Source organism: Panthera uncia (assembly GCF_023721935.1).
Source record: "Panthera uncia isolate 11264 chromosome A1 unlocalized genomic scaffold, Puncia_PCG_1.0 HiC_scaffold_16, whole genome shotgun sequence".
Lineage (NCBI taxonomy): Eukaryota > Metazoa > Chordata > Mammalia > Carnivora > Felidae > Panthera > Panthera uncia.
In genome coordinates, this window is record NW_026057576.1 from 4,898,314 (window position 1) to 4,922,505 (window position 24,192).

The 24,192-nt window shown below is 40.5% G+C and overlaps 1 protein-coding gene across 7 annotated transcripts in view; it reads right to left on the reverse strand.

Annotated features, from left to right (window-relative positions):
- MTMR6 (myotubularin related protein 6) overlaps positions 1 to 17,442 on the reverse strand; it is an 80,605-nt gene extending 63,163 nt beyond the window's left edge. For 5 of the 7 annotated variants that reach the window (XM_049646735.1, XM_049646734.1, XM_049646733.1 and 2 more), the window contains exons 1-3: positions 17,250 to 17,440; positions 5,688 to 5,804; positions 1,891 to 2,053 (exon numbers count right to left, since the gene is read on the reverse strand). In XM_049646735.1, the coding sequence (XP_049502692.1) occupies positions 1,891 to 2,053; positions 5,688 to 5,804; positions 17,250 to 17,273 (304 nt within the window). In that variant the 5' untranslated portion in view covers positions 17,274 to 17,440. Of the gene's footprint in view, positions 1 to 1,890; positions 2,054 to 5,687; positions 5,805 to 17,249 lie in introns of all 7 variants that reach the window. The other 2 variants (XM_049646729.1, XM_049646730.1) reach the window with 2 other exon arrangements.
- Positions 17,443 to 24,192: the final 6,750 nt, after the last annotated feature.

Here is a 24,192-nt window from a genome sequence, read left to right on the forward strand (position 1 = left end):
TCTCTGTCTCAAAATAAATAAATGTTAAAAAAAAAAAAAATTTAAAAAAAAAATAAAAGTAAACTTCTAATGACGTACACACTTCTCACCCACCACTCTTCCCAAACGAGATGTGAAATGAAAATACTAATGCTACGTTCCTATACATTCCTATTCCACGCTACATTCCACGTACATTCCTATAGGACAGTGTCGACCAAAAGCCGCAATGGTTGTACGGAGCTCCGGACAGCACTTGTTCCTGAACAGCGTTGAGCCCCTAAAGTGACAGAACCATCTTTACTGTAAGATTTGGCGTAACCTGGGACACTGGGATAAATGCTACAGGCTTTATGTGTTAGCAGAGAAGGGCGTACATACACCTGCTCCTAGGTCACTACAGTCCGGGTGTTCAACAAAAAAGTACATTTAGTAACCAGTGTGCTTTGTCTCCCTGGAAAGGTCTATGTAATTCAAGTCAATGTTGAGGGAAGGAAGCCTCCAGATCCTGAAGGCGTAAGTAGTAATAGGATTCTTCTTTTGGGCCTACCTGCCTCTCACTCCTACCTCTACTAAAGTTGGATTCACCCTCCCTTTCTCCTTTGGTGATCTCCCTTATGTTCCACTCTGGGCGATTAAATATATTAGTCCCGCTGCTACCAAAGGAGCCCGACCTTCCTTAACTTCTCATTTAGCAACCAATTTCCAAGTCATTGGGATACCTTATTTGTGGGATACCCACTTGAAAAAAAAAAAAAAAAAAAAGAAAGCTGTTCTGTTGGCTACCAACAAACTTTAAAAACGTTAACATGAATCTATGCTTTTTAAAATCTGTACTCTAAGTGCTTCATTTTTTCTTTACTCTTACCCCTTCTTTGGAAACCATTCTTACAAGTCAGATCAGAAGTAGCTAATTATTTCTAAGCCAAATTTTTTGGAATAGAATGCACAAGAACTTGACTTAAGAGTTAAAGTATCTACCCAAAGGATACAAAAATACAGATTTGAAGGGGTACATGCACCTCAATGTTTACAGCAGCATTATCAACAATAGCCAAACTATGGAGAGAGCCCAAACGTCCATCGACTGACGAATGGATAAAGAAAATGTGGTGTGTGTGTGTATATATATATATATATATATATATATATACACACACACACACACATATATATATACACACACACACACAATGTAATATTACTCAACCATCAAAAAGAATGAAATCTTACCATTCGCAACAAGGTGGATGGAGCTAGAATGTATTATACTAAGCAAAATAAGTCATTCAGAGAAAGACAAATATAATTTCACCTATATGTGGAATTTAAGAAACAAAACTGATGAACATATGGGAAGGGGGGGAGAGAAGAGAGAGAAACAAACTACAAGAGATTCTTTTTTTTTTTTTTTAATGTTTTTATTTATTTTTGAGACAGAGAGAGACAGAGCATGAGCAGGGGAGGGGCAGAGAGAGGGGCAAACACAGAATCTGAAGCAGGCTCCAGGCTCTGAGCTGTCAGCACAGAGCCTGACGCGGGGCTCGAACTCACGGAGTGTGAGATCATGACCCGAGCTGAAGTTGGACGCTCAACTGACTGAGCCACCCAGGCGCCCCATACAAGAGATTCTTAATGACAGAGAACAAACTGAGGGTTGATGGAGGGAGGTGGATGGGAGATGAGCTAGGTGGGTGATGGGCACTAAGGAGGGCACTTGTTGTGATGAGCACTGGTAGTATGTAAGTGATGTGTCAAAGAATTGTACTCCTGAAACCAATATTTCACTGTATGTTAACTAACAGAATTGAAATTAAAACACACACACACAAGAGTAACTTAAAGTATAAAGTAACAATGAGATTTAATCCATCACAAAATTAAGTAAGCTTTGGTCTCTCATAACAGTACCTTGTTTTGACAGTTGTAGCAGGGAATTGTAAATATCATGGCAATCTCTTTCTCTGGGAACAATGAAATGCACAATCCTGAAGTTCTTGCACTGAATCACAAGTGGGCATCCAGAAGTAGTCAAAGCTAGTTTCTCCACTAAGGCAATATGGTGATGCAATATCTACAGCATGAAAAAAACATTTGATCAGCGTCGTAAAAAAGTCAACATCGTATTCTCTTCCAGAGCGCATACATGTTAGAAATGCCCTCTTCAACCAAAGTCCTCAGACTTCGTGACTGAATGTCTGAGCCAGAACTATGCTCTGATACTTCTCCATCGCTCCGCACATTCAATACATCATCAGACCCCAACAACCGCGTCCCCTACATCTCTCTGGAACCTACTTCTCTCGGTGTCCACTGTCACTCCTCTAGCTGCAGTGCTCCCATTGTTTCTCACCTGAGTAACTGTAAGTCACCGCCTACATGCTCTCTCCCTACCTACTCTTACCTTCCTCTAATCCATCTTCTACAGGGCAGGTGATGACTATTAAAAAATGATTTAGAAAACAGCAATCTGGTCATGTCATTTCCCAGACTCTGGGTTCTAGACTCATTTCCAGCCCCTCCCCGCATCGACTTCGAGTGACAAGGGCCCTTTCTGCATCAACCTCCTTCACACACACTCAGTTGTTCTTACTAACTGGCAAACTGTAGGTCTGCCTCTTCACCTAGGAACTTCTAGTATTATTTCTGGCCTTTGCTTAAACCTCACCACCAAGAAAAACAGCCTGACAACCCCCATGGCCTTTCCCATGGGAAAAGTTAGGTCCTCTCCATTTTCTTATCCCTTATCAGCCTATACTTTTCCATCACGGCACTCAGAACACGAGTAATTCCTTGTATACAGTGAATGTCTATTTCTCCAGCTAGATGTTGGGAACTTCATACAGACCAATACCACAGCTAAGTTGAGCAACGTTCTATCTCTAGCACCTAACACAGTATCTGGAGCATTGTAGTGACCCTGCTCAATTAGAAAAAGAAAGTCTCAACTGTTATATCTTATACATCCAAACTTAAAATCTGACCAAACCAGCAATACAGGTGTCACTGCTTACACCTCCCTTACAATGTTTCCTGACTGAATGAATAGAAAGTTCTACTATAAACTCAATACTTGATGGCATTTTAAAGATATAATTATCACTCATATGAGTTCTAATATTCTGTTTGCTACTAAAAAAAGTTTTCTTTTTCTCAATACCATTCCTATTAATTTAAAGCATTTTTTAAAATGTTTACTTAAGAGAGCAAGCAGGGTAGGGGCAGAGAGAGAAGAGACAGAGAATCCCAAGCAGGCTCTGCACTCGGTGAAAAGCCCAACACAGGGCTCAAACTCATGAACCGTGAGATGATGACCTAAGCCAAAATCGAGAGACCAACAGTCAACCGACTTAGCCACCCAGGCACCCCTACTTTAAAATATTTACAGAAAAGTTTTCGGGAAAATAAAAGATCTCAAGAGTTATAGCAGATTCCTGAATGATAAAACTCAATCATGACAAGAAATAAATTCATCCCAAATTAATCTAAAACTTTAATGTAAGTTCCAATAAATAATTCCAAATGGCTTTTTGCCTTTTTCTGTGGGAGGGTAAGAGATGGCTGATTATTTATATACCATACATATGTATTATATAATTATAAAATTAAATACTGGTATTATTAATCACTAATTATATATTTTTTCTAAAGTTCACATGCAAGATTAAATCTATAATATAATCAAGAAAAGCTTAAAAAAGACTAATGAGGAAAGAATTTGCTCTACAGACATTAAAAGTATACATCACACAAATATTTAACACACACTACACATGTACAGCTCACACTTGTGGCTAACATTTAGCACTGTTAACATTGATATTAGCAGGCCTGTGCCAAGTTACTCAAAATGGTCTAATACTAACATCTAAATAGAGAACAAGAGACAACAGCTACTGTAATAATGTCACTATCGCGATTCTAATTACGACCCAAAATTATTTGCAAGAAAATGCTGCAGAGACCGGCTCTGTCACTAACTAGTGACATGACCTTGAAAGAAAAATCATCTGTAAAATGAGAAAAAAGATAAAAAGTTGGTAAGTCTCTAGATCTAAAATGTTCATTTCTGTGGATCTACTATACGAAATAGATTTCATTCAGGAGAGACATATGGGAATATACTGATAAGAAGGCATTTTAAAGACAATAATAGGAGAGAACAACACCGATATTTTTTCACTGCCCCGAAACTATGTTCTCAACATCCGCAAGAAGAGGTTGAGGGGAAACTTGCACATGTATCGCGAGGAGATGGGTAACATACTGAGAAGGTATTAGGACAGACGGACAAAGGAGGCGTAGATAGAGTGGGTGGTAGCATGACTAAGGATTTTACAAGGCCCTCCTGGCAGCTCCCGGGCCAACACCGCATGGGGAGGAGGTCCAGTGCCTCTTGGGAACACAACTTCTCCGAGATCAACATCTCAGGAAGTATCTTGACTTACTGCAATCACATATCAACTGGATGGCCTTCCTGGGAAAATCAAGAGTACAATCAAAGAGAGATTGTATTAAAAAGCTAGAGTCAATCAAGGAATGTGCTACCGGTACAGTGGAAGCAATATATCAAAAGAACAGGACAGGGAGCTTAAAAGCAGGCCCTCCCTTTATCTATCACAGTTGATAGTACACATTAATGCAATGAAACTGTCAGTAAATGGTGCCAGTATCCATATGAAAAGAACATGAAAATGAATCCCTAAGTCATATCATCCACCAAAATATTTCCCAGATATATTAACAACTTATACTTGAAACACAAAATGTAAGTTTTTAGAAAAAAAAAAATAGGAGAATCTTTATGACTTTAAGAATCCCTTAAGTCACAAGACAGCACAAACCATAAAAGAAACAATGAAAATCTAATACATTAAAATTTCAAACTTTAGTTGCAAGATGTATACACATACAAGACAAGCCACACACTGGGAGAAGTTATCTACGACACATACACCTGACAAAACATTAAAAACCAAAATTCTTATAAAGCCAGTAAAAGGATAAACAGCCCAACAGAAAAAGAAAAGGAAACCTAAAGGCCAAAACATCTGAAAGGACAACTTTCTCATCATCAGTAAATTAAAATCACAATTGCACATCCACCAGAGAGGCAAACATTGTAAAGCTGACAATGTCAATGTTGCTGATGATGGCGGACAAGTCACACTCTACTGAGAATATTCTGAAACAACTATTTTGGAGAGGTGCCACACTTGGTGAAGGAAAATATGCACTTATCTTAGACCCAGTAAGTTTACTCTCAGCCAGATACCTCTGAGACACTGGCACATATACAGGAAGAAATATATATAAAATATCCATTACTGTACTGTTTGATCTATAATCAATCCACTTAAAAAACACTGTAATTGCAATTTGGTATAAAAATACCACGGAATATGCCATTTGATCTATTAAACATGGGCATGTATTATTTACATTTTTAAAAATTAAAAGGAACAAGTAGGTATTTTATAATTATTTATGCAGATAAAAAGAGTCTTGCTATATTCTATAAAAAATTTCCACATTCCACATGGTATCTTTGTTTTATTAGGAGGGAGGGTAGAGAATAGGTTGTTGAATTTTGTTGAAAGTAGGTAACCAAGGATTAAATTATTTGTACATGACCAAAATAAAACACAGCTATAGGCCAAGTCCATTATTATAAGTATGGTAAGCAGCACAGCAGATGTCCTTCTTACCCAGGTTTCTTTCTGATGAGAGTCTATAAATAATAGATGTGTGGCTGTAAGATAGAGTGTTCCTGTTAGAGACTTGTTGCTGGTACTGAATCGGTCAAGTAATTTCACTTGCTCAACCTAAAAAAAAAAAAAAAAAAAAAAAAAAAAGATGTTATCTCTCATTTCACAAGTAACACAAATTCTTTGTTATCCCAGGATTTAAATGATCAGCTCCAATTTTTTTTCCTCCTTCTGTTCAAACACACGAGTTTATTTAATGTTGAACATTAAATTTCACCTATCTCGGGGAATAGGTACACCATCAGTAACCTGGGTACTTTTTAGAGTTAAAATTATAACCGATACAGGAACTCCGTAAAAAAATATTAACACAGATACTAAGTGGAACAGAAAGGAAGCATGTGGTATAAACAGAAACAGTTTTCATACCCAAGAGTCCATAAATTTTAGGTTGGCAAATTAAGTAATAAATACAAAAGGTCATTCACCTAGGGTCATGGAGGTAAACTACCAGAAAAATTAAATCAGGAAAGTTAAAATGGTTGCAAACTCCAACTGAATTGCTCTATTCTCTTCACCACCCCACCCAAGCCCATGTTTTGTAGCCACCCCTGTGCTTTTCCTCATACCGTTCTCCCTTTCTAAGACAGTCTCGTCTGCTTAGCTAGGTGCTAAGCACTCTTCAAGGCTCACTGATGCCCAGTCTCTTAACCCGAGTCCTTCTCAGAAAATTGATTAATGTCTCAGCTTTGTAGTTCCTCCCGGCTCTGAACGCCCCGTCACGGATTATGTCACACGCTGCTTCCGGGCTGTCTAGTGGATGAGGCAGTGAGGTACCTAGGAGTTCTTTATTAATAGTAAACACCCACGCATGCCCTGTGCGCACGCTCACACGCAGGGTTGCCATTGGGGAATGGGGTTAGAGTTGGCGGGAATGTGCAGGATGATACTGTTTTGAAAACACAGTATTCATCGCTGTGCATGCTCATGGGGACGGGAAAAAAGTAAAACAACCATAACCAACTTAAAATTTTGATCGGCAGCTATAAGAGTAGGCTGTGGATAATTCTTTAACTTGTGTGTCTTCAAAACCGGATTACTAACAGTTATCTCATTAATTCTATACTTTTCCCATACATATTTTGTTCCTTACTAAAACTGAAGAAACAAATGCCCCCCATTATGAAATTATGATCTTCAGTGTAATAACTACCATGTAAAACACTAATTAGCTTCCCCCAAAGAAATTTCCTTCCAGGGTTTTGCACTCATAACAGTTGCTGTCCAAATAAGTCAAAATTTAAATGTAAAAATAAAGCACCTGTTTTTGATAGAAAATTTTATTTGCAAGATTAAGGCAATGAATTGAGTTTTAAGTCTTTCTTCTGGAAACTTATAGAGATATGATCTAATTTATATGGCTCGGTTCTCACAGTTGATTTGACAGGCAAAAACTGCCAGATCATCACACTCCTTGTCCTTTATAAAAGACAATAGGAAAGCCTCCTTCTTATAAACCCGTATGAAGATTTCTCTTGGAGATCAGATTTGTTTAGGACCACTCCTTCCTTAGATAAAATTCTAACTTCATTATGCAACACACTTTGAATCCACACTTAAATTTAAACACTTTTAAAACAATGGGATCAATTACTGTTTACCCCTCTTCCACCGTGAACTCGGCTGTAAGGGCACTGCGGCCAACCAACAGCAATGACCCCAGTATAAAATCTCACCTGCCACATCTCTGAAGCAATGAAAGCGAAGTGCCAATGGCACTGAAGAGAACTGATGAATATACTTGGAAATAAAGGTGACTATAAAGTGTCGACACTACTCACGCAAACAATTTGTGCCACTTCACACGCTACTCAGAAAAGATTTAAAAAAAAGAAAAGGATATCGGCAAGTAGTTTAAAGGGAGTAGGGGCTGATGTTGTTATTACCATTTATTTAAATGAACAGTAAGTTCTTTTTTAAGTCCACGTGAAGAGTTTTAATCTGTGGATTTTTAAAAGGTCATAAGTATTTCTTGTTATGCTCCAATCATAAGCTGTAATAATTTCTTGACAAGGCACCAATTCTCTACAACACAATTATCCACATGCAAAACGATCACACCACTTTTCATTTGAATGTTAACCCTCTTCCCTCCATCCCCTACCTGGGGCTCTTGTCCACTGTCATTGGGTTAGCCTATATGTTAATGATTCCCCAAACTAAATGCCAACTCTGAGCTCTCCTGAATTTACACCGTTATACGTATAATAACAATAATTCCTGACATAGTATTGAGGTCTTATTATGTGGCCAGTACTATGATAAGTGCTTCACATACATCATTTCATTGCTTTTCACGATTCCTATGCGGTAAGTACTATCAGTGTCTGTATAAAAAATGAGACTTAGAGAAGTTAAATGTCCCAACACCACAGCAAGTAACGGCCAGTAAGCGGAACAGCACTGAACAGGAATAGTCTGATTCCTGAAGTAGGACACCTTCTCACCATGCTAAACTGCTCTACTTGAGTGTCTAAAGAGTTATGTTAAGCATGTGAAGATGAAACTGATTTTCCCTCACCCCTCACAAATAGGTTCCAATCCTGTGTTTCTGAACTGAGTGAATATTAACCCGTCCTCGTCCAGTCACCCACATGAGAAATCTGGGACTCATCCTATGATCCCCAACGTTCAATTAATCACTAATTCCTACCAATTTTATGGCCTGCATATTCTAAAAATCTGCACCTTCCACTACTATTAGGGTAGTTCCTACAATATAGTGAAATCATCTGTTCACGTGTCCATCTCTCCCACTCAAGCTGTAACATACCCCAGGGCAAGAACTCTTATTTTTTTAATAAAGTGTTTTTTTTTTTTTTTTAATGTTTATTTTGAGAGAGGAATCAAGCACAAGCGGGGGAGGGGCAGAGAAAGAGGGACAGAGGATCCGAAGCAGGTTCTGCGCTGACAGCAGAGAGCCCGATGCGGGGCTTGAACCCATGGACTAGGAGATTACGACCTAACTGTATGAGCTAACTGTATGAGCCACCCAGGCACCCCAAGAACTGTCTCTTATTTATGTCTGACTACCTAACGACTAGTATAACATTTGACACAATAAATGTTTGTTAAACGAAAGTGAACAGCCACAGAGAAATTTCTCACGGGGGGGAAAGAGAAGGTGCCCACAATTTACGAGTGGTCTCTTTTGCTGAAATCATCCAAGAGATTCATTACGTAAAATTCTTCTTTGTAACATTATACTGTCCCTAAGGTCTCTCTGCCACCTTTTCCCTACGCAGTAGGTGAACAGTAGACACTCATTCAGGGGTTTACAACTAAATGAACAAACTTAAAATCAGTGGAAAAACTACTAATAGAGTTCAGCTTTTTTGTTTTTAAATACACGTGTGGACTCTCAGTCTGCTATTCCCAACTCATCACCCAATTAGGACAAAGTCACTCTTCTTCTAGAGCTGCGTAACACTACACGGCTCTTTCAGGCTTGCTGTCTATCAAGATTAGAAATTCAGGTCACAAATACTCTTCCTGGGGCACCTGTGTGGGTCAGTCGGTTGAGTGTCCGACTCTCGATCTCAGCTTAGATCTTGATCTCAGGGTCATGAGTTCAGGCCCGGTATTGGGCTCCGTGTTGAACGTGGATCCTACTTAAAAACAAACAAACAAAACTCCTCCTAACACTCCAAGCCTATTTCTTGATTCCCCCTAATTTCTATATCCAAAATTATCTGAAACTCCATTTATTAGATCTCTAATTCTGGCTACCTACACACAAGTCCCAAAGCCTACCTGTTCCTCCGAATCATCTCCAAAACTCTACATAAATATAAATCCCAAGCCCCACTGAACTACATTCAGTCATCTCAGAAGATGGAGACCAAATATAAATACATATACATAAATATAAATACATATGTATAAATACATACATATATTCTTTAAATACATATATGTAGAAGAGGCACACCGACCCAATATTTAAAGAATCTGTATTTTTATGAAGCTCACCGGGTCATTTTTACGCAACAGGTATTCTTTCTAACTTCAACTCCAAATTAATGCCTCTTGCTCTTAACTCACATTAGGCTAGGTTCCTTCCCTATCTTTATGCTCTTTTCCCAAATATTTAAGGCCCCATCTCGTGTAGTCCCCCCACTTTTTAAAAGAGCTTCTTACAACTGTGGCCCCTTAAAATATGTAACTGCATTATGGGCATGTACATACACTCCCCTGCCCTCCCCCCCTGCCACGCATACACACACATCTTTAAAGAACATAGAAAAAGGGGTACCTCGGTGGCTCAGGTAATGATCTCTCGGTTCATGAGTTTGAGCCCCACGTCAGGCTCTGTGCTGACAGCTCAGAGCCTGGAGCCTTCTTCAGATTCTGTGTCTCCCTCTCTCTCTGCATCCTCCCCCACTCTCTCTCGTTCACAAAATGAATAAACGTTAAAAAAATTATGAAGAGCATAGGACGAACATGAACATAAATATACATTATAAAGAAAGAGAGTTTACTAAAAAGAAAAAAAGTTTACTAACTCATTCAACAAAATTTTTAATTTTTTTTTTTAACATTTTATTTATTTTGAGACAGAGAGAGACAGAGCATGAACAGGGGAGGGGCAGAGAGAGAGGGAGACACAGAATCAGAAGCAGGCTCCAGGCTCCGAGCCGTCAGCCCAGAGCCCGACGCGGGGCTCGAACTCACGGACCGCGAGATCGTGACCTGAGCCGAAGTCGGACGCTTAACCGACTGAGCCACCCAGGCGCCCCACATTCAACAAAATTTTACTAGCTATCAATAAAGGTCAATTTGTCTGGGCCTCGTTTTCTTTATCTGCAAAATAAGTACAATAATCTCTCCCTCGAGGGCTGCAGTAAGGTTGGATAATAAATGTAGGTACTTTCCCCCAAGGTTGCTTGAAAAACAGTAAGCAATAAAGTGCTCAAATGTTTGCAAAAATTACTACTGTTATTAAGTTAGTAAGCTGATAAGGTAAGTTGAGCCCTGACAGTCCTCTATATTAAAACAATGTCAAGTTCACATGGAGAAAAGGAGGAAGAGGCACACCGACCCAATATTCTAATCTGTGCTACAGCTGGAAAAAACTATGTTTTCCTAATATAATATTGAAAGCAAAGCTCAACAAAATTTTCTTAACTAATACACAGGAAATATAGAATTCTCAATAGAAGAGACAGAACACAAAAGGGGGGGTGCATAACATTTATTTGATGAAAAAGAAACTCCCGCTAAAGTAGAGCATCTGTGATGCTGTAGATAAAAGGATACAAAGGGAGGATTTTAAGCACCGTAGCCCATGATCGGATACGGTTTTTAAGATCTTTCCAATGGCAACGTGGAGAAAATGTTGAGTAGAGAAGAGATGGGAGGAAAGAAACCAGGTAAGAGGCTAATGGAGTGATCTAAGGGTGCCTGGGAGAGACGTAATAAGTCCTGGGTTAAGCCACAACAGACAGGATAAAGAAGCCCATCGTGAGATAAGGAAACTGAGGTGAGGAGGAAGGAGAAGTAGAGAAATAGAGGCTTCTTGAAGATGTTAATCTCATCACACCGGTTGCCATTCACTACGATAAGGTATAAAAAGAAATATAAATCTGAGGGAAGAGAGATTATATATGACTCAGTTGAGGATTATTTACCTTAGTAAATGCAAAATTATATTCACATCAGAAAATATAATAGAAAAACCATTACATGACTGCCTCAATATGGCAATCGCTATGTGGATGTGACAGATAATAAAATGAACCTGAACATTAGTCCAAAACGTTTATACGTTTATTTAGTACTTTAGGTTCTGGAGAAACTTTAGGTTCTGAGAAAATTTATGAATTATTCTGTTCTTTACTACAAATCCTAAGGTAACTGTAAAAAAAAAAAAAAAAAAAAAAAAAAGAAGGAAATCAGATCTTTTTCTTCGCTAAAATTATCAGCATACAAATTTCAAACCAGAGACTCAGCCAACTTCTAAACACCAACTCCTGCCTCATATTTCCCTTTTTCACCAAGGAACTAAAAGTACTTCACAGATGTTGCGACAGATCTTTCCCAGTGTTTTCCTGGAAACGTTTTAAGTCAGGTATTCAGGGAACCACAACTCTTTCAATTGACTAGCACTGAGGCCCTACAGAAATAGTGTTAGGATCCTTTAATTATAGGTATTGCCACGCGCAAAAAGACAGTGGGGAAGAAGGAAAAGGTTTTGGGAACAGAATAAACAAAGAAGAAATGGTGCCGGGAGAACACAACTGGAGGGTATGGTCATTATGGTGAGGATGGGAAACGCCAACACATTACTTTGAGGGCACGTAAGCTGAATTGTTGCCAACTTTGGGCCTGCACTGAAAGGTCCCCGAATGGTCTAAACAGGAAGTTCAAATTTCAGCTGATTACAAAGCTGGAAAGGAAAAACGCAGGGAATCACACATACGCAGAATCACATCTAGAAAATCCAGACACCGAGTGGCCTCTGGGACAAGAAAGGACCAATGGCTACCCTCCAAGTTCTGCATCAAACAGCTGTACTTTACAACTCCCTGACAAAGGTTACTGAAGCAGAAAATGCACTGTCAGGGTTTCTCGGACTTGTCGTGAGCCACCCCTATAGCCAGGCACCCATTGGGACTCTTAGTATCCACACGCCGCAGCACTGACGTCTTTCAAAAAGAAAGAGCGTCAAGCTGCCTTTGTGAGGTGGAAGATGAACCTCAAAAGGGCAGTGACTGCCATCTTTCTTTGTTCGTGTACCCCCAGTTCCCACAAGAGCGTCTAGCTGAATAAATCACCAATGAGACCGATTATAAATCCAGGGACACTTTTCAATCCTGTCTTACTTTGCTTTTCCGCAGCATTGGACACAGCTGACTTTTCATGAATGGCTTCCTGTCTCACTCAGTAAAAGCAAAGATTTCACATCAGCCTTCAAGGCCTGCCCCTTTGCCCCACTTTTAATCTACTAAAGTGCTCTCTCCTTCACTCACTCTACTCTAGCCACACTGGTCTTCTTGCTAGTTCGTACTAAGCGGGCATGCCCAGCACGGGGTTTCTGCCCTTGTTGTTCCCTCCTCTGGGACTCTCCCAGCCACCCCTTCCCAGCCCCTGTCCCTGTGCAGACGGCTTGCTCCCTCATCACTTTCAGGTCTCTACTCAAGAGTCACTATCTCTGTTAAGACTTCCCTAACTACCCTACTTAGAACCATCCTCCCCCAACCCCACTCTGGCACTCTCCACAGCAGTTACTATCATCTATCATGTTACATATTTGACTCATTAGCCTTGTTTACTGTTATGTCTTCCCCAGCGAGCAGATGAGTTTGATAACGGCAGGGACTTTTGTCTGATTTACTGACCACCGTTTCCCCAGTGCCTAAAATATACAACCCTAAAGACAAGGAGAGAGCAGAGGAAGAGGAAGCAAAGAAGGAAATTAGAATAGGGAAAACTGTTCCCTTCCTGTGACTTGCCTCTTCCCGTTTTATCCCTAATACTCTTTCTCTGACTCCTCTTCTCCTGCTCCCCCTTTGTAAGTATTCTCAGGGCTCTAACCTTCACACTCTTCTCCACAGAGCCTCTACGTGTACTCCCTGCAGAAACTCATCCATAAAAGAAAAAATCAATGATTACCTAAACACTGACAACTCCCAAATCTTCTTCGGGACCACACTCCTCCCCTGACCCTAGACCCTCATAATCGGCCACCCTAGACCCTAGACCCACATAATCTGCTAGACACAACCGGACCACCTAAGTTCCTCTCCTCCATCCCCTACTTTCCTTCCATTTCTACTCATGCTGACCTACCTCACTATTCAAATCTCTTGATTAGACCATTATTCTGTGGAGAAGAGGAGTGTTATGGTTAAGAGAACAGGACTGGTATCAGAAAGATCTAGATTCGGGGCGCCTGGGTGGCCCCGTCGGTTGAGCGTCCGACTTCCGCTCAGGTCATGATCTCGCGGTTTGCGAGTTCAAGCCCCGCGTCGGGCTCTGTGCTGACAGCTCAGGGTCTGGAGCCTGATTCGGATTCTGTGTCTCCCTCTCTCTCTGCCCCTCCCCCACTCACATTGTCTCTCTCTCTCTCTCTCTCTCCTTCAAAAATAAATAAATATTTAAAAATTTAAAAAAAAGAAAGAAAGATCTGGATTCACGTTTCCACCTCTTACCTAGTAGAGCTAGCTGTTTGAGTCAGGACAAGATATTTAATCCTCTGCAGGCTGGGGTTTTCCCACCTGTCTAATGGGATAATATTAGTGAGTCAAAATGGCATTTTACACGGGGAAAAGCATTCAGGTGCTCCCCACAAACCATTGGTTCTTATTTTTAGTCATTCCCAGTTTTGCATATCTTTCCCTCTGTGTAACTGATAACATGTGTTTGTATACATACGTGTATGATCTTACATTCTAATGACAAAACGGGTAGCAAGCTAAGAACAAACTAGGCGTTACTTTTGGAATAATTCACTTGAATCCTAGTGAGGTCAGATTTTCATAGGACACTCAAATCTTTAGTAAACTCTAGAAAGCAGTCTTCCGTATAGAACTTAGGAAAAACATTCTTCCATTACATTCTGTAAAGTTCCATTCACAAACAGCATGATATCATTCGACATCAACAGATGATGTCAGCCAAAGCACTGGAGCCTGGCAGGAAAAGGAGAAAGACTGTATAAAGAAGAAGTGTCTCTGCTTATTTCCCATTGTTTCTTGGCAAGACTATCTCACTATGGCAAAATTAGAGCTCAAAGTGATAGGCATAAGCTTGGAAATGGTCTTTCCGAAATTCAAATTCACACCTGACATCTTTAGTGGTACAGTTCGTAAACCAAATGTGACCAAAATAGGATGATATTCCTGAATTTTATAGCTATAAAGCCATTTAATCAGTACTCAGCCTCTGGTTAGTAAGCAATAATAATAATAAAAAACCTCACAATGACCATAAACTATACAAAAAAAAAAAATGCCACATATTATTTACTTATGTCAAAAAGAGATTTGGGGGAGGAAAAAGCTCTTAGAATTACTATTAGATTCATTTCTGATTTAATATTAATACATTTTAACAATTAGATTAAAACTAGAGAAGAAAAAAACATTATGTAATCTTTGGAATTAGACAAACCTTGGCTTCGATCTTGGCTCTACCCCTCATTAGATAATTGGGCAGATTACTTCAACTCTCCAAGTCTATTCCCTCATCTGTAAAGGCTGATAATGTACCCAATTGGCAAGGTTATTCAAGAAATTAGTGACAATTTTGTATAAAAAATATATTTGTGAAATTGTAAGTACGGTAAAGAAATACTGCACAGTTGGTTCTAGAGACATAGAGTTGCTCAAGAAATGGTCATTATTACTTTCCAAATACAGCGGTCTCAACACAGAACAAGACAATCGTTACATTCGACTACAATCAGTTCTTGATCATAGTGACTAAACTGCTAAATTCCAAACAGCTAAGTCAACTTAAAGCAATTCATTTTTAGTTTTGAAATACAATCATTTTTGCAGTAAATTAACCATGTCCAAGTGAAGGCTACGCATACTAGTATAATAATGCAATAGGCTATGTTCATATCAATCTTTTAAGACTAAGCCATGATTTAAGAAAATATTACAGTAAACGCAATGATCAGAATGTAGAACGAGCTCCAAATCTATCGTGCTTACTGCTACATAACCGGTGTCTGTACGATGCCTGGCACGTAACTGGGACCTGGTAAATATTTGTTTAATTACAGTCTGTCTATAGCCACTTAAGATTATTCCAGAGTACTGGTGGTCCAATGCTAGAAAAAGAATTCAAAGTAATAAAAGAGCACAACTTGAGAAGCAATTTTAATAGAAAATTAAATTTTGCTTCTTAAAAAGTCGTAAGAGGACCTGGCTAAACCCTCAGCATAGGCCCACTGTGAAAAGCTACTATATAATACACATTCAGAACTTTGGAACCAGGACAAGAACCTGATCTGATGCATACCTCAGCCCTCTTTTCCACCTCTGCATTTTCTACTAGTTTGGTTATTTACTTAATTAGCCTTCTGTTTTCAAACTTTAAGTACCAGCAACTTGAAGAATTAGAGTTGCTTTACTATTCTTCTCTTTAAAAAAAAGATTTTTTTGAAAGGCATTAGTTTTTAGCGTCTTCAATTTTACTATAGTATGCGCAGTCAAAAACAAGCTCCAACAAAAATCCGTGACATCTAACAAAGGTTTGTGAAACATTTTTTTTTTTAATTTATTTATTTTTGGGACAGAGAGAGACAGAGCATGAACGGGGGAGGGGCAGAGAGAGAGGGAGACACAGAATCGGAAACAGGCTTCAGGCTCCGAGCCATCTGCCCAGAGCCTGACGCGGGGCTCGAACTCACGGACCGCGAGATCGTGACCTGAGCCGAAGTCGGACGCTTAACCGACTGCGCCACCCAGGCGCCCCTGTGAAACATTTTAATGGCACAGACCTCAAACTCTCCATGGGACAAATGAAGATAAGGCATGTCTGCTATTTTTCTAAATGAATGGTAACTTTAGGATGTGAGGCAACTGAACAATGGTTTCAGGAAAACACGAAGTCAAGATTCGCAGTGGGTCCCTCTTCCTTGTGTTGTTAGGCGCCCAGAGGTCTTCAAATCATGTCATTCAAGTCTTGTCTCGGTTTGTTTTCTCCCTCCCAAGGCTGAAGCTGAACTTAATTGCTGGTAACGTAATTCGGTAACATTCTGATGCTATCCCCTTCAGTTTTAACATTTGTAATGGAATTATAAGAATATTGTGTGTTCTTAAAGGTAAATGCCTTTCGCACCCAAATGTTAAGCATAGGATTTAATAAGCTCAACTAAAACAGAGTTTCATCGGACACTTTAAAATATGGGATGCCATTTTTTTCTTCTCCGTAACTCCTCTGTTAAACTAGTCACACTAAAGACAATGAAGTTTTCAAGCACAGAGACGGAATGCCAAATTTAAACGACTGGAGACCGAGACAAGCAAGTGAGGTGGCGCAGAGCGCTGATCGCAGCGTCTCCAAAACTTCCATCAAGAATCCGTGACACGGGACAATTCAACGTGAACAAGGAAAAGCTTACACAGCACCGGAATGCTGGTTTGAGGACCCACCCGTTTTCCGGTCTATGGGCGGCGAATGGCTGGAAGCAGCTGGAGCTAAAACAGCCCCAGTTCTGCCCCCCAAAGAGTGTAGCGCTAGAGGGCGGCGACCGATTTCATGGGACTTAACCCCCCAGCAGCCCAAACCATCCAGACCCCGACACCCAGGGCTGAAGCGAGACTGCCACTCCCGTAGGTACAGGAGGCCTCCGCACCCACCTCGGCCCAAACTGCCCCTACCCTCCCAGACTAGGCCCGGGCAGGCCCCCTCGGGCCTGGGGCCGCCCCCCCCCCCCCGCGCGCGGCCGGTCCTTAGCCCCGGTCGGGCCAGCCGAGCTCCCATCGCCTCGTCCCTCTGCCGGCTCAGCCCATGGCCAGTGGCGAACAGCTCTCCGCGTCCGACTACCTTGGTCGTACGGATGTGCTCCATTTCGAGGAGACGGCCGCCGGCAGCCAGCCTCACGGGCGTACCATGGAGCGACAGAACCCCGGGCGGACACAACCACCCAGGTCCGGCAGGAACTATCAGCGGGCCAGCGCCGCGGCCCGTCAGCCCGCCCCCTCAGCCCGCCCCCTGGCAGCGTCAACCGCGCAGGCGCAGCCGGCGTGCGCCGTCTCCAAGAAACCCTTCCCCAAACCGGCGGCCGCGAAGGGGGCGGGGACCGGCGGGGCAGAGCGTCCTCTGGGGGAGAGCGGCGTCTCCTTCTTCTGAGCCACCGTAGATCCTACAGCGCCCCCTGCTTGTGGAGGCTCGCCAACCCCTAGCAGAAGGAGTCCCTCTATCGGGCAGTTGGCCAAGGACAAGACATGGAGGCGAGCTCGGTGGTTCATAGACTTTTCTTTGCTCAGGAATGGACTGTGTGGACGTCCTTGTGTGAAGAGAATTTAGTGGGTGAGGGCGAGACAAGACGTCACTGAAGTCCATTACCCTGCCAGTGGACAGCACCAAATTTCAATACTTTCTCTTTAGGTGCTGTTGTACTAGAATCTGTTCCGAGGAAATCATCAAATATATTTAGTGTAGCCTTATTTGAAACAATCAAAATTCCCCATACTACAGAATTAGTTATATAAAAGTGTAGTATGTCCGTAAACACCAGCATCCATTAAAAAATTATGCGGTAGATCCTAACAAGTAAAAGCTGAACAAACTTGAAAATCATCAACTTTCCCTAGACCTGCAAGAGAACTGAGGTCACCGGGAATATCACTGCCCCCAGAATTAGAGAGGGGCAGGCAAATACAGACAATCACAACTAAAGGAAACAAACCCACAAGCAGCAACCTTCCTGGGCACAAGGCCGGGCAGTTTCTTTTACCTAGTAAATCATGTCCAAATATCCAGAAAAACTTACAAGACATACTAAAGGGCAGAAAACAGTGTGAAGAGACACAGGAAGCATCAAAACCAGACTTGGATATGACAGGGATGTTGGAATTATCAGACTGCAAATTTAAAACAATTAGGGTTACTGTGGGAAAGGGTCTTATTTATCTGGACAAAGGAGACAACACGCAAGAACGGATGGGCAATGGAAACAGAGAGACGAGAGTCCTAAGTAAAAACCAAAAAGAGATAGTAGAGACAAAGAACACTGCAACAGAAATGAAGAATGCCTTTGATGGAGTTATTAGCAGTCTGGACATGGCTGAGGAAAGACATCTCTTTCCTCGGAGAGCTTGAGAATATTTCAAAAACTAAAACTTCCAAAACTAAAACACAAAGAAAACAAAGACTGAAAAAAAACCAGAACAGAATATCCAAGAACATGGATGCAGGACATCTACAAAAGGTGTAGTATACATGTAAAGAACATCTGAAGAGGAAAGAAAGGAACAGAAGCAAGTATTTGGAACAATAATGTCTGAAAATTTCCCCCGGTTTAATGTTATATGTCAAACCTCAGACCCAGTAAGCTCAGAGAACGCCAAGCAGGATAGATGTCAGAGAAACGACACATCATTCTCAAACTATAGAAAATCAAAGATAGAGAAAAAAAAGTCCTGAAGAAGCCAGAGGAAAAGAATAGTTTACCTATGGAGAAGCAAATGTAAGTATCACATTTGACTTCTCTTCAGATGTGAAGAGACCGCACAAGCAAGAAGAGAGCAAAGTGAAATAAAGACTTTCTTAGGTAAATAAAAATTGAGCAAATTTGTTGCCGATAGAGCTGCCTTGGAAAAAATTGTTAAAAGAAGTTCTTCAGAGAGAAGGAAAATGATACAGGTCAGAAATTTGGATCTACGTAAAGAAAGGAAGAACATTAGAGAAGGAAAAAGTGAAAGTGAAATAAAAACATTTCCTTATTCTTTATTGATCTAATAATAAACATTTTGTTCAAAATAATAGCAACAATGTATTTGAGTGTGTGTGTGTGTGTGTGTGTGTGTGTGTGCACGCACGCACACATGCTTAATGTATAAGTGAAATGAAGGACAGCAATGACACAGGGATGGGAGGGAGGAAGGAGGAATTAGGATTATTTTGTTATAAAGTACTTGCACTACCAAAAAAATTTATGCTGTAGAGGAATATTACATAACAAAAATGTTGATGCTGTATTACTGAGTGGAAAATAAGCTGGCTATGGAATGATAAGATCAATGTGACTGTGTTTTGTAATTTTTATGTATACCAACAAAAAGTTTACATTTCTAGATGGGAGGATTGCAGGTGGTTTTTGTAATTCCTCTATTTCAGTGTTTCTCAGCCTCCAGTGATTTTGCCCCTCAGGAGATATTTGGCCATACCCAGAGATATTTTTGGTTGTCACAACTGGGTGCATGGGTGGAGACGCTACTGACATCTAGTGGGTAGAGGCTAGGTTTGCTGCTGAACATCCTACAATGCTTACCTACAGACACACACCTAACAAAGAATTATCCAGAAACATGTCAATAGCGAAGAGATGGAGAAACCCTGCTTTACAGTTTCCCGATGTTCTATACTAAGCAGGTGTTTAAAATTTTTTTTAACGTTTATTTATTTTTGAGAGATACAGAGACAGAGTGCGAGCAGGGGAAGGGCAGAGAGAGAGGGAGACACAGAATCTGAAGCAGGCTCCAGGCTCTGAGCTGTCAGCACAGAGCCCGACGTGGGGCTCAAACTCACGGACCACGAGATCATGACCTGAGCCGAAGTCGAACGCCTAACCGACTGGGCCACCCAGGCACCCCTATACTAAGCAGTTTTGATGCAATTTGAGTTTTGGGTTTAAGAGTGAACGCTAAGAAAGAATTCTTGAGATGTTTTTGGTGCAAAAAGGTGATTTTATTATAGCACAGGAACAGGACCTATGGGCAAAAAGAGCTGTACTGGGGTTGTGAGGAGTAACTGACTATATACTTTTTAATTAGTGGGGGTTAATCATAGCGTAAGTCTCTAAAGAATGTGGAAGCAAGGCTTTCAGGACCTTGAGGGGCTAGCTGCTGTTAGGATAAGGTTACCTTTAGTCTTTTAATAAAACGTAAACACTAAGGCACTACGGCAACCACGAGTTCCTTGAGGAAGATCACACTCCGCATGTTTCACGTATCAGTGGGCTGCAAGCTGTAAGGAAATTTAAGCTACATTTCTCTTGCCCTTGTTTCCCTCATCAGTTTCACTTGTAACTAGAAAATGCTGCTTGTAAAACATCATTATAATTTTTACATCATCTTTCTTACCATGTTTGATGTTCTAGGTTTTTTCTTCTTTCTCTGTTTTAATGTTTATTTATATTTGGGGGGGGGGGGTGGTGTGAGAAGGGGCAGAGGGAGAGAGAGACAGAATCTGAAGCAGGCTCCAGGCTCTGAGCTATCAGCACAGAGCCCTATGCGGGGCCCAAACTCATGAGCCCTGAGATCATGACCTGAGCTGAAGTTGGATGCTTCACTGATTGAGCTACCCAGGTGCCCCTACATTTTCTTTTCTGGTTAAGAATTTGCCAGCATTTCATTCACTTATTCAATTCAACTTGTCTTGGTGTTGCTTTGTCTTATTTTGGTTTGGTTTTTTTTTTTTTAGGTGACTGCTGTGTTTCAGACAGATTACCAAAGCAAGTGAGATGCTTGTTAAGCATAGCAGTCTTTGTGGTGAAATTACTTACTCCTGTAAGGTAAGTATGAAATAAGATTGAGCAACCTAGAGTCCTGGTACAATAGCACATACAAAAGAAACACAAATCCTGCTTCCAACAAGAAAGAAAGAAAGAAAGAAAGAAAGAAAGAAAGAAAGAAAGAAAAAAAACACATTGAAAATTAATGTAGGTCCTTACTGAAGACCTTTTGGGAGATGAGAATAGGGAAAATTATATTGAGTGACACACATCACGACTTCCTTAATAAAACCTCTTTTTATGATTTTTCCCATGTTTTTGTCATTTTCCCCACTTCCTGTTCCCAGACAGTTTACCCTTACATATCAGGTTGTCTATCCTCCACCTTCTTTTCTCTTGTCATTTCTCACTTTTTCTCTCTTACTGATTCTAATAGAGAGGGAATAACAATGATAATACTTACTACCTGATAATCAGGAGTCAGAAAGTGTACCAGATGCTTTACCTGTATTCTGAGGAAAATACTTTCCTCAGTTTAAAAATGAGGAAAGTAAAATACAATGAAGTAACTTGCCCAATATCATGCAACAGAGAAAGCCTAGATCCATGACGTGAAGCCAGACAGTCTGACTCTAGAGTCTGTATTATTAATAATTATTCTATATTGATTTTCCACAATCCATAGAGATGTTCCATTTATGATAATATGATAGGCTAGGAAATGACCCTGCCTTAAAAAAAAAAAAAGACTTAAAATAACAGGCAAAGTAGAAATCAAGTTCTGTAAAGCACCAGGTAACAGACAAGATAGCGAGGCCTTACCATGCAAACTATAAGGGAAAGTATATACCCAGAGAGGTAAGCAGGAAACTGGAAATGTGGCAAAAGGGCCATTTCCAAATCAGGTGCCCTTAAAGGATGCAAAATTCAGAAGTCAAAATCTCAGGCCCACTCAGGTGGGGAGTTTAATGAGGCACTCTCTCCCTACGTAAAGCCAGGACCGTATGGAAACTCAACCAACCCAAGCCCTAGAATATAGCAGGAAATTTGCATTGACATGGAGAAAAGAAGGGGGTGCAATAATTGCCCATCTTGAAAATATTACAACCACAAAAAGGTTATTAGATGGATGTACAGCCTAGATTCATACCACCTAAAAAAACTTACCCCAAATGTCAAGCTGTGAATGCAGTTGAAAGTACCTGGAATCAGTAATTCCTAGGACGCTTTTTACAATAAACACAAATCCTTTTATAGTGAATTCTACTTCTACTGTGGGTTTCAAATAATTCTCACAATTAGTTTTCAAAGGAAAGCTGTGGTGATTCGTCAGAATAAAAAATAAGTAGTACACAAGGAAACAATTCTCAGGAGATAATTGGCAGTTAACAATGCAATAGCAATACAAGATTTTATAATTATCAGGCTTTGTTTCTAAAACAGCTATGCTCATTTTGTTTAAAGAAATGAGACATTTAAAATATCTGCAGTATAGGGGGGAAATAATTTAAAAAATATTTTTTGTTTATTTAGTTTTGAGAGAGAGACAGAGACAGAGACAGAGCATGAGCAGGGGAAGGGTAGAGAGAGAGGGAGACACTGAATCCGAAGCAGGCTCCAGGCTCTGAGCTGTCAGCACAGAGCCCAACGCGAGGCTTGAACCCAGGAACTGTGAAATCATGACCTGGGCCGAAGTCAGTTGCTTAACTGTCTGAGCCACCCAAGCGCCCCAGGGAAAAATAATTTCTGAATGATATAGCAAATATGAAGAACCAAATCTAACTTCTATAAATTAAATACAAAAATTGGAATGGAAAGCTCATTGGATGGGTTTAACAGATTAAGCAAATTAGAAGAAATAATTAGAAAACCAGAAGTTACTAGAAAAAATTATCCACAAAGGAAAGGAGTACAGAGAGACAAAAAGATTATAAATATGACAAAAGATTCAGGAAAAATGAAGGAAAGAGTGCAAAGATCTAACATAAACCTAATCACAGTTTCACAAGAATAAGAGAGAGAAGAAGAGAGACTGGGCAAAAATAACATTTGATGAGATAATGCCTGAATTTTTTTTTTTTTAGAATGCATGGAAGACACCGATCCACAGAATAAAGAAGCCTACAAATTCCAAGTTTGATAAAAAGAAATCCATGTCTAAATACATGATAGCGAACTACAGATTCACTATGGTGACTTTGTTATGGCAACACCAAAGACAAAAATGGAGATCTTAGAAGCATCCAGAGTAAAAGTACAAATTACTTCCAGTAGATCCGTAATTACATTTACAGTTGACTTCTTATCAGCAATAGTAGAAGGCATGTACCAAACATTGCAATGGTATCTGCCATTTACTAGAAGGAACAACTAATAATCTAAAATACTTTTTGCAGGCGTGCCTGGCTGGCTCAATTGGTAGAGTATGTGACTCGTGATCTCAGGGTTGTAAGTTTGAGCCCCATGTTCAGTGTAGAGATTACTTAATAATAAAATCTTTAAAAAATCAAATAAAATAGGGAAGCCTGGGTGGCTCAGTCAGTTAAGCGTCCAAATCTTGATTTCGGCTCAGGTCATGATCTCATGGTTCATGAGTTCCTGCCCCACCTGGGGTTCCATGCTGACAGTGCAGAGCCTACTTGGGATTCTCTACCGCCCCCGCCCCCGTCCCTCTCCCACTCTCTCTCTCTCAAAATAAATAAATAAACTTAAAAACGTTTTTTTAACGGGAAATAAGTCACTTAAAAAATAAAATACTTTTTCCAGGAAAAAATATCTTTCAAAAAATGAAAGTAGGGGGAAAAAAACTCAGACATCTTCCAAAAGACAAAAACAGAAAGACTGAGTTTGCCATGATTCATGTTACAGCAAATTCTAAATTGTATTTCAGAATAGGGAAAGTGGTCACAGATGGGAGATCTAAGATACAAAAGAAATGAAGATTCTTTTTTTTTTTTTTTAACATTTATTTATTTTTGAGACAGAGAGAGAGCATGAACAGGGGAGGGTCAGAGAAAGAGGGAGACACAGAATCTGAAACAGGCTCCAGGCTCTGAGCTGTCAGCACAGAGCCCGATGCAGGGCTCGAACCCATGACCGCGAGATCATGACCTAAGCCGAAGTCTTAACCGACTGAGCCACCAGGCGCCCAGAAAATTCTTTTTAACATAAAGAAATGAGAGGCGCCCGGGTGGCTCAGCCAGTTAAGCTTCTGTGTTTGGTTCAGATCATGATCTCACAGTTTCGTGAGTGGAGCCTCGCATCCGGCCCTGCGCTGACAGTTCAGAGGCTGGAGCCTGCTTCAGATTTTGT